Source organism: Oppia nitens, unplaced genomic scaffold (assembly GCF_028296485.1).
Source record: "Oppia nitens isolate AA-2021 unplaced genomic scaffold, nextdenovo-longstitch-racon4-pilon3 scaffold1_pilon_pilon_pilon, whole genome shotgun sequence".
NCBI lineage: Eukaryota > Metazoa > Arthropoda > Arachnida > Sarcoptiformes > Oppiidae > Oppia > Oppia nitens.
The window spans coordinates 8373098-8385544 of NW_026533199.1; the positions used below are offsets into that span (position 1 = coordinate 8373098).

The window sequence follows — 12447 nt, forward strand, 5'->3', positions numbered from 1 at the left end:
GCCTCCGTGGCGCAATTGGCTAGCGCGTTCGGCTGTTAACCGAAAGGTTGGTGGTTCGAGCCCACCCGGGGGCGGTATGTTTTTTGTTTAGTATAATACATTTTTTTGTTTAATTTTAATTTTAGTTTCAGTTTATTAGTTAGTTATACACTTCAAAACTTTATTTCATTAGTTATTTTTTTTAATGTTTACATTTATTATTCAATGAATATTTTCACTGATTTATATTCTAAAAAAATACTTTTTTGAAATTAATTCTAAAGCAAATTAAAGTACAATTTATAAGATATATAATAATTAGTATTAGACATTGTAAAGTATTATAATATTTGTAATACATTTTATATATTAAAAATAAACATAATTTTAATTATAAATATTTTTTATTTTAAATAAAAATAAACACTTAAATTCTTTTATTAATTAATTAAGTTATTTTTAAAAAATAATAAATAAATAAATAATTAATTAATTATAGAATTAATATTTAAATTATTTTAAGAAAATTAGTTTCCAAGTTTTTACAGTACTTATTATTGTATTATTAATTTAAAAATACCGTAATATTATTTATAAAGTTTAATACAGTATTATTATTATCTTAATACATATTAATACTATAGTTTGTTTCACTATCAATAGATGTCAGTACATTAATATTCAATATTATTAACTTTACAGTCAGTTAAATCAATTTCAAATTGTTACAAATATTTACTGAATATATAATAGATATTATAATAAATACAATATAATTCATTGATATAATATAATTGACATTAATATAAGTCATAAAATTGAAATACATTGAATTAAAATTATTTACTAGTAATGTCATAAAGTCTTAATATACCGTATATTGTAGTATGTATTAGACATATACTGTATTCAATATAATAGTGTTATCATATATGTTATTGTCATTAAGCTTTATAAAATAAAATTGCACAAATAAACTAGTACAAATTAAATAAGTAAGAATAAGTTTATCTTGATCATTGTTTGATATAAATTAAAAACTTTTAAATATCTGTTATGTTATATACTGTATATTAGACATTAATTTAAAAAATCTATTACTGATAGCATTAATGGCAATGACTTGTATAGAGTAATAATATTATAGATTCTATATTTCTAATAGCTTTGGAGTATTATATATATATATTAAATATAATTATTATATAATACATAACTTAAATTATGTAATGTAATAGATATAGTATAAAATCTAAATAATTATAATATTTAAAAATTTAAAAAATAATTATATAACAAATTGCCTTATTGCATTTATTGCCTTTTTACAAATATTTTTAAAAATATTATAATAATAGAATTAAATGTTATTGTATACTATAGGATATGTTTAAAATCTAAATATTCAGTGAAATTAATATTTTAAATTAAATAGTACAATATAATAAAATTAACATGGTAACAATCAACTTCTTTATAAATTTTTAAATACCATAATTTGTTATAAAAATATAGTTTTATTGTTATTTTTTGATAATTGAAAATATTTAATAAAAGTATGAGTTTTGTCGGAAAATACGATTTTAGTCAACATTTCTTAAGCGATAACAATAATATATTATTGTATTGTATTGTTGAGTGTTAGGGTCACACTTGAGTCTAATAATGGGTCACAGGAGTCAAGTATTTGGTTATATTGTGTTTTGTGTGCTTACAAAAAGTTTTTTTTTGTAATATTTTGTCTATGATTTAAAAATATTTTAACAAAATTTAATGATTTACAAATATAATATTAACTAAATTAAAATATTGTAATAAATACAATAATAAATACTGAATATTCTAATATTTTTATTTTATTGTTTATTAGTAATGCTGTAATTAATTAAAATTGTTTTTGAAACATAAATCATTTGCCCAAACAATAGATATAATAATAATATATGTTTTAAAAGAGTCTGACTTTAAATAAATTAGGTTTTGATAGAAGAGAGAGGAAATAGCACTTATGATAGACAGTCTCTAATAGAAAATTTCTATCATATATGAGATGACTTTTTGTGAGTCATTGCCTCCAACTATAATAATACTTATATTATCAAAACATATCAATACATATCAATAAAAATATACTCTTTATAGTATATACAGTAGTTTATACAATATAAAATAAAATGTACGATTCATTAATGATAAATACAGTATACATTTACAGTGGTATAGTACAGTGTTTACATTTACAATATGATATACATTACTGTAATTTACTTTTTGCTTTAAATTGTATTAACTTTCAAGTCATTAGAGTTATATAATCTAATAGAGACTCTTTAGAAAATGAAACAATCATTTTTAGAGACATTTTAAGAATATTTTTTAATTGTTTGAATGAATTGTCAAATTAGTGATGATATATATATATATATATATATGACAATTATTTTCAATTACATAAACAAGTTTTAGATACAAGTGTTAAATTATTAACAGTTGCGGGAAAAAGAGTTAAATGTAAAGTTTATAAAACTTATGTCATCATATATTTTATATTATTATATATACAGTATATTTATTGAGTATAGAATGTTATATAATAAATGTATAACTTTTATAAAAATGAATAATATAAGGAATGGTATGTAGAGTAATATAAGTACTGTACGTACAGACAGAGTAATATATATATAGTAGTGGTGAGCCTTCTAAGCCCTCCTGTGAAAGCCTTCTCCGTTTGCAATAATGTTTGCAGTGGTATATGTAGGGGACGGTTGGGGTATCGTTGACTTCGATAGGAGGTTCTGATCAAAGCATTGACTATGTTGGACGCCCTTAGCCTTTGTATGGATGAGTTGAATCACATCAGAAATGGATTGTTAGCATCATATCATCAGTTCTCATAAATGGGAGATGAGAGGAGAGCACAGGCAGATCACAGGCAGAGAACGGGCATAATATCCCCTCACGAAAAGGCGGAATAACTGAAGGCCTGCTTAGCGGGAGTTCACAACACACTTGTGCTTTACATACTGTATGACTCTGTGTTGGCCCCCCTTTCCAAATGTGCTCTCATTTATCATAGGTTTCCCCGACTCGATGACTGTGCCGATCCAATCCCTTTCCTTCACTATGAGTATCAGCGCTTCCAAAATGACCAATCTTTGAGAAGTGATCACTGCTTGTTCCAAGTGCTTGAATCCCCATTTCAGTCACCATTCAATAGTAAATTGTCCCGAAGGGAGACCCTAACACCAGCACCGATATCCTGAATAGCCTAACAAAACAATAACACATATAAAGAGTATATTTAGTCGTAACATATCTTCTATAATAATCATCTCTCAAATAAATATTGAAGTCTAACACCACTCCAACACCACTCCAACGCCACTCAAAGTGAACATCACTTGTTCTTTGCATTCAAAAGTGAATCACAAGTTTATCACACCTTTTCATTATCTATCAGTGCTTTTATATGAGATATTTGTACAAATATTTTATACTTTAATTGCAATTCATTGCAACAAACTTTTAATATTAAGTGATGGCCTTTAAAGAAGTATGTCGTCGAAGCAATTTATTCCGTCCCTGGGATTCGTCGGTTGCCAACCATATTAATGGTACACAACTTTCAACAACAACATTACCACCATCTGACTTATCATCGACACCAGCAATAAGCAAATCTACAGTCAAATATGAAACAAATTTAAAACTCAATTTATTTAAAAAAGATATAAATAAGAAATTACATGATATTTATTCGCCAATCAAAGATTCATCACTCAGTGATATCAACAAAACTCATCCTAATATTTGTCCACCGATACAGACAATACCTCAATGGCCTCAAAATATTCATACATCAGCAGCACATTTACCAATGATTGCTAAACATAATCATCATATGCTACACCATCATCCATCTCTACCATTTGGTGATCCTATGTTTTATGAACAACCGTTTCTAAATGTAACGCCATTTCCAGAACAAGGATTGTCTAACACAGCATCCAATGCCATAAGCAGACAATGGAGACAATTGCAAAACCATAAAAAACAAAGACCTAAACGATTTCAATGTCCACACTGTAGGGTCTCCTTCTCTAATAATGGTCAGCTCAAGGGTCACATCAGAATACATACCGGTATTTATTATATTTTTATTATAAAAAATTATAGTATTAATTGAAATTATTAATTTTAAATATATTTAATGTTATCAAATATGTTTTTTGATAAATTACAATATACTGTACAGTTTATTATTATACTGTAGTTATTTTTATATTAGTGTAAGATTTTAAATCCCTTTAAGACTATCTTTTAGAAAGAGACAATTATAATTAAATTTTGTGTTAAATATAAATAATAAAATAATAATTATTATATGATTATATCAGGTGAGCGTCCATTTGCTTGCGATCACCCAAACTGTGGCAAAACTTTTACCCGAAATGAAGAGTTGACGCGTCATAAGCGCATTCACACCGGTTTGAGGCCTTTCTCTTGTAGTGTTTGTGGCAAAAGATTTGGTCGTAAAGATCACCTAAAAAAACACGTTAAGACTCACCAAAGGACACCATCGGTTCCCATTCATATACCACTTCCAGTGTCAATGCCTTTTCATTTCTTTGGTTCAGTTAATGGATGGGTTCCTCATTTGTGATATCAATTGCATTAATAGAATCACTAGAAATATTTTTTATTATATTTTTCTATTTAAAATTTTTATATATAAATATATAGTATTTTGTAAATAATTTTTGTTTATTCTGAAAACTAATCACAAAATACTATATCAATTGTAATATAAATCAGTATTTAAATAACATTTAATTTAGTGTATATATTAAATACATTATAATATCAATAATAATATACTGTATTTTTATGCTTAGCCTGTATAGTACAATGTATACGGTATTTTAAATATTTTTTTTACCTATATTTGCTATTGTTTTAAAATTAACGTAGATGGTATATTTTAATGACCTAATCATATATTTATATATTATAATGTATATATATATATATATATATTTATTTATAAATATATTTTATAAAATATAATTGATTATAATTATTAATTAATAATAAAATAAAATATAGTTAAATATATAATTGTATTATTTCTTGTAGAAGTATGAATGTATGTATACTATACAATATATAGTACATTGTGTACAGTCTTATTATTTTATGCATTATTATTATTATGAATATTTTCATATATAGTATTGTAAAATGTTATTTCTGGTTATCTGTCAATCAGATCACAACCAAAAACACTAACATTTTAGTCCATTTATATTATTGTTGAGACACACTATCGGCGGTAATGTCGGCTTTCATTCAGGGATTCATTAGAGCGAAACGATTAGAGTAATGTTAACAGTTATTTCACAACTAACCATTCATTTGAGTCCCGGTTCCCTCACTCTAAACGCTCATAATATAGTGAGTATGTAATGTAAAATGCAATATAGAGTATACCAACAGTTATGATATGGCTTATGATATGACTGCCTCCAAAAATTCATAACATATTATAATAAATGTTTACATTATATACACTTACTTTTTCCATTATAGGCTATTTACAAATGTTTGAAATATTTATTTAAAAAAAAAAAATAATTTTCTAAATATAACAATTTATCTATAATTTATATTATAATACATAATTAAATGTATGATTCATTTAGTCATTAGTGAGTCAGAACTCATGAAGTAATAAACAATTAAAATAATTATTTAAGTATTTAATATTAAATTAATATTTTATACATTTTCCGTATAAATACTGTAAAATCTAACAAATTTAAAACTGTTAGTATTATAAAGTTAGACTTTAATAACAATAACATCGAGTTATTTGTATATATTTTGTTCAAAAAATAAGTCTTTTGAATGAAATGTTTAGTGTAGGAAACTTCCGCCAAAAGTGTGATTCAAAAAAAATATTGATAGTATTTCCACAAGTTTTTAGTAGTATTACAACAATTAATCAAAAGGTAAAGAAAAATATAATTTCTGTAAAATATGAGTTAAAAACCACAAAATGTGTCTTTACTTTTGGCAATACATCGATTGGCAAAACATCCCATTCATTGCTATGACAGGCAATGAGCGATCTATTAGTGATCGATGAGATGGTCTCTCCCCGAGTGCTGTACTACTTGTGTATGTGTTTACAGCTATCCATAAATCCACTCAATTCTCGGGTTATTATAATAAATGAAATATCAGTTCAATTTAATTCTCAAATCCTTTATTTCCAAAACAATGACTAAATTTTCATAGTTATAACCAAAACATTAGATTATTTTAGTTTTTTAAAAATTTTTATTTAAAGTTATATTTTGAATTGAAGAAAATATATATAGTATATGATATACTGTAGTTAAATGTTTGTAAAATGTTATATACATTATTATTGATACGACAAAAAACTCAATATTAAATTTAAAATTTAGTCAAACAATTTGATTATATTGTAAATACACTGTAATATTGATATAGTTTTTGCCTGACTTTGACTGAAAAGTATCTAAAAGTAGTAAAAATGAAATCAAGTGGAAATTTATTGAAAATTTTTAGGTGCAATACATTTAATAAATAATACATTTTAACATTTTGTTGTCCATTGCCTGAAACGACTATAACTAATACCTTTAGATTGATCTCAAGGACAATAGTATTGGATATAAATGAAGGGTAAGAGTATAGAGTAACTGATAGTCAGTCACTCTTATGTATTATGTATTTAAAATGTGTTGAAAACAACGATACGGCTATTTAGCTGATTGACTGCCAATGCTTTGGGCTAAATGTTATTGTCTGTGAGTGACTGTGAGTGATATGAAAGACGGTCCAGAAAGCGGTCTATTAATGATCAGTGAAGTGGAGAAATCGCGACATCTTTGTCGTGTAGGCGGGAGTGGTCTTTAACGGGGCATTTGCTTGTTGTAGGCGGTGATGCCGGTGCTCACCAATGCACCAAAATATAGCCTACCATTACATACCATTACCAGTCATTATTCTTACCAAACCTTTTCTTTTTAACCCAAACTGACATTTCTCACAAAAATAACTTTTTCGTCAACTATATTGTGTTTTTCTCAACAGTTTGCTTACCATTAAAGTAGATTTAATAGATATTATTTGCGCAAAAATATATGTTGTATATATTTTTATTTTTTAATCGATAACTATATAAAAATTTAATATATATATATATATATATATAATTATTTTGTAGTAATCTATAATTTTTTAAAATCTTATTAAATATTTAACATTGGAATAAAAATTAGTTAAAATGAATTTCAATAGAAAGTGAAAGTTAAAAGAGATTTGTGAACCAAAAGTTAGTTCAAAAAGTATAATAATAATAATACTGTACTCTGTATTCAGTGATGGGAACACTTAAAATGCTAAGTCAACCAAACAATAGTTACATCAATAGTCGCCATATAAACCATATATATTATATGATATTTTTGTGTCCCAATCCTTACACATCAACTCTTTTTATTGTTAGAGACTTTTTGTAACTCTCATTCAATTTATTATAAGACCAAAAATACCTTTAAATTGATCTAAATATAGTATTATACGAATATATTTATGAAATACAAAAAAAAACCAGTGAAATAGTATACAGTATTTTACGATTTCACATGAAATTTATATACAAAAGTTTTATACTTTTTTGTACAAATGTTTTATGAATTTAAACTTAAGTGAAATACCATTTTTCTGTATTATATAATATGTAAATTATTTAATGTAACATTATAAACTAATAGCTAATACGTTATTTTTTAATCCGTTAAATTGTGACAAATTTTTAACAAAATAAATTAGAAATTAATTTGTTTGATAGTATTGTGTAATTTTACTCACTTTTAATATTAATATTTTATTTGTATAATAAGCTTACAGTAAATATTTTTGTTAAAATTCGTATACATTTAAACTGATAGCAATTATTTAAAAATTATTATTTATTAAAAATGTTGTTTAAGTAAATCTAAATTTTATAAATAATGAATGTATTAAATGATTGCATATTTTTCATATGAATTGATCTCAAATCGATTCTCAATAAAATTAACTTAGAATAACAAAGTAATAAATCTTTGTTTACCGTAAAAAATATTTAATTCACATTTTAACCAATTTTTTCATAATTTAATAGAAAAGTGAATACAATAAAAATATTTCAATTCAATATTTTATAGTTTTTATTCACTATATACAGTATGACAACACTTTTGTATTGAACCGATAGGGAACTGAAATATTGATTTGTGAATTCAGAAAAGTCAATACCTATGGAGAATCCCAATAGTTTTGTAAAAAAAGTGTACTAAAAATTCACAAAATACGGCTTTCATTGCTCTCTCTCTCTCTCTCTCTCTCTCTCTCTCTCTCTCTCTCTCTCTCTCTCTCTCTCTCTCTCTCTCTCTCTCTCTCTCTCTTTCTCTCTCTCTTTCATTGATAAATTATATGATAAATAGTGTACTAATGTTTGAACTCTATATATGTTATAGTATTTAGTATGGTCACATATACTGTATATATATATATATTGAAATGTTGGACACCATTCATACTCTGGTCACGGTTGTCATCACTGGTAACTGTGCTAAGAGAGTACAACAACTCTCTTAATGTTACTTCTCTATTGCCGAACTGTGATCTATGACTCTCCCAAAGTACTGTCCTTTTTGTGTCACACTATATATTATTTTTCTTCGACAGTATTTCAACCTAAGAAATGAATATATTTTGAGAGAGAGAGAGAGAGAGAGAGAGATAGAGAGAGAGAGAGAGAGAGAGAGAGAGAGAGAGAGAGAGAGAGAACTGTTGCTTTAAAGGTCTCTCTCAATGTTTCTTCAATATGTTATTTTTAAGGCACTCCTACATTGAAACAGTGATGTCGGGTCTGAATCAGACATTTGCCATGAAATTTGGTATACATTTTATACAAGTGTTTGTCTCATAAGTGGTACTTGAATCGTGAGTTTTAGACCGTGACTGTAGTCAGTATTTAGTTGACTGTACCTCTCATTGAGTGCTGTTTATCGGTGATAAAGCACTCAAAGCAGGCGGAAAACGACAAACTATAACATATATATGTCTTCATAACGATTAGATCCGCTCTTTTTATAACACGATTATACACACACTTTATATACTAAACAATAATATCAAGTTTGTCACTAAATATCAATATATTGTGTCTCAAACACAACTTCACACATTTCAGTGGCGTATTGAACACAACTTTAAATTTTTGTAATTATATTAGAATTGCATTCAAATAATATTATTTTATAAAATATAAATCAATAATTTTAAAATATATTATAAATAATTGTTTGACAAATATAAAATTAAATTCATTTACTTAAATATTAGTCAATTGAAAAAATAAGTATTCTTAATACATATTTCTATAATTTCAATATACAGTTTTCAATAGTTTATAATTTAATTGAATATTGAATAATATATAAATTATATACAATAAGTATAAAAATGTTAATATTTAATTAAAAAATTTAATTGTGTGATACATAAATTATATACAGTAATGTTATAGTTTAATATAAAAATGAAAATTGATATTACAGTACAATTATATACAGTAAGAAAAGTGGATCCGCCACTCATTTACAATAAAAATTTGACAAAATTTAAAATTTAGTATTTTTTGAACTAAATATAAAATGAATGAAAATACAGTACTTTACGCATCGATTTATTAACAAGAAGTGAATTGCCTTTATTTGCCATTAGATCTGCTTCTCTGGTGTCCAACGAATATCTGAATAAAGTCTATACTTATGGCAAACCATATCTTAAATGGTGTCAATCATAAGCCAAACCATATTTTTATTTATTCACAATTACTGTCAAAGATATAAAAACTATTCAACAGATGATCGAACTCTTCTTAATTCACCGATTCTTGTATTCAATAACTAACTGATGTTTACTTTGTATTTGATTAATGATTATATTATATAGAAATGATATATTTGTTATTCAATAAAATAAAAAAATACTTTAAAACTTATGAAATAAATTTAGTGATCATATAAACTTAGTTTTTGATTAATTTGCAAACAAATTAATTCAAATATTTTGTTTCAGAGCACCTCTTTCTCTCTCTCTTTCTCTCTCTTTCTCTCTCTTTCTCTCTCTTTCTCTCTCTTTCTCTCTCTTTCTCTCTCTTTCTCTCTCTTTCTCTCTCTCTCTCTTTCTCTCTCTCTTTCTTTCTCTCTTTCTTTCTCTCTTTCTTTCTCTCTTTCTTTCTCTCTTTCTTTCTCTTCTCTCTTTCTCTCTTTCTTTCTCTCTTTCTTTCTCTCTTTCTTTCTCTCTTTCTTTCTCTCTTTCTTTCTCTCTTTCTCTCTTTCTTTCTCTCTTTCTTTCTCTCTTTCTTTCGCGCAATTATGTTCAGTGTAAAACTGACAGCAGTTTTGCGATAATTGATAATCATTTGGTTGGTGTCATAAAGTGTTTTAAAATAAACTAAACTTTGCATCATTTTATGACTATACTTGAAAAATAGTAAGTAATTAAAGTTTTTATTTCTAAATTATAATGTACTTCTTATATGTATATATATTTGAAAATATATTTAAATATATTTTACAATGTTTTTTAAACAAATATAAATGTATTAAAATAAAAACTGAAATAAACAAACATTTGAGTCAACTTATATTTTTTGAGACAAACCAATTGGCATATAATGCAAAAGAAAATTATTGAAGCAATCATTTTCTCTATTTAACAAAAGTTTTGACTTCAAAATATTCAAATTCATTTTATATATAAAGTAAAAAATATGTGAATATTTGTCTAAACGGTAAACATGAGAAATATATGCAAAAAAAATATCAAAGATTTCAATTTATAATTTTTATTATAATTGTTAAGTTCGGTGTAAACTTAAATGACATCAAAAAAAGAGAGACTAGTTTTCAGGTAATGCTTTTGAAACATACAACAGTTGAGTGCCTTAACCGATAAAACACAAATACAATGATAGGCTAAATAACGCCTATAGATTACCGAGTGTTGGGCCTACCTGTGCCTTATGTGCCCTCCGATCATTTGTATGATACAGAAGCTATTGAGAGGTGAGAATCATTGGTGTGATATTTGTGGTACGGGCAGTGGTAGTCGTAGTAGTCTTTAAGCAGTTTGTTGGTCACATGTATTTAATCCACTCCAAGAGTCAAATGTGTTATAACATAACACTAGAGGAGCGCTCATGTATTCAACAACAAAAAAGAGACAAAACAGTGGAAGCAATGGCCAAATGCTCGCTAAAGGTTGTCCGCAAATGCAATCAATTGTAATGAAAGGTCTCTCATATAAAGTGTATTGAATTTTAGGTTTTTTGCATATTATAAGTGAATATCAATGATTGCCTCAAAAACGACTCTCCAAGTGATGTATAGGCGACGAGTTTTCCCCACTCGAGACATACAATGGTCTGAATAGTGATTGTAAGGGACCAACAATAGGGCGCTGACGGCACTCTCAATACTATTATAGATACTCCTGTTTCACAGCCATTCATTGCATTACATTTATAAGCACTCGTAAGCCACTCATCGACACCACTATGAGCTCTGCCATCACTTCTGCAATCACAGGAAGCTCTTTCAATATCCATTCATATCATATATACTACACTATATATCAGCTTATATTTTATTAAATGTATACAACATTTAAGTATTCATATGTATCATACAAATATCTAATGTATTATATTTACTTAAAGTTAGTTTATATCAACATATATTATATAAACAATTAATTCAATTAATCAGTTAATTAATGATAATATATTGTATTTGTAATAAATTTATTATAAAGAGAAATATTCACTATATTCATAATTACAATAACTTATTGTGTTCTATCAAAATACTATAATTTTGTTTTAATAAACCTTCATGTTTAAATTTTAACTTTAGATAAATTATATTATAATTAAATTACATTATAAAATAGAGGAGAGAGAGAGAGAGAGAGAGAGAGAGAGAGAGAGAGCTAAAAGCAAACTTTATATGTTAAAAATTTGCTATTAATATTTATTACAATCAATTGCTATAAAAGAAATTTTCCAATCGATAATCAATTACCGTAAAAAATAAAATTTATTTTATTTAGGTATTAATAAATAAAAATCAATAAAACTGTTATAATAATTTTAAAAATACAATACTGTATATTAACCATATTTATTAAAGTTAAGTACTTTAAGCAGATTTTAATACAATTTTTAAACAGCACTACAAATACTGTATTAGATGACAATATGCTGTTACAATTTTTTTTGTGTATACAATGGCATAGTTTAGTAAACAGATTTTGAGCCCTTAATCATATTAAAGGCCATTAAATGGTAACAACTGATGTGCAGAAGTGAAGTGG

General features: G+C 25.7%; 1 protein-coding gene and 1 non-coding gene across 2 annotated transcripts; both read left to right on the top strand.

The window, feature by feature from the left end:
• Trnan-guu (transfer RNA asparagine (anticodon GUU)) lies at positions 1-74 on the top strand. Its single transcript has one exon. It is a non-coding gene; the product is annotated as a tRNA-Asn (tRNA).
• A 3446-nt stretch (positions 75-3520) lies between these two features.
• On the top strand, positions 3521-4645 carry LOC128966525 (zinc finger protein Xfin-like). Its single transcript, XM_054313374.1, has 2 exons — positions 3521-4124; positions 4380-4645. Exons 1-2 carry the CDS (start codon positions 3521-3523, stop codon positions 4643-4645), a joined length of 870 nt encoding a protein of 289 aa, XP_054169349.1.
• The last annotated feature ends 7802 nt before the right edge of the window (positions 4646-12447 follow it).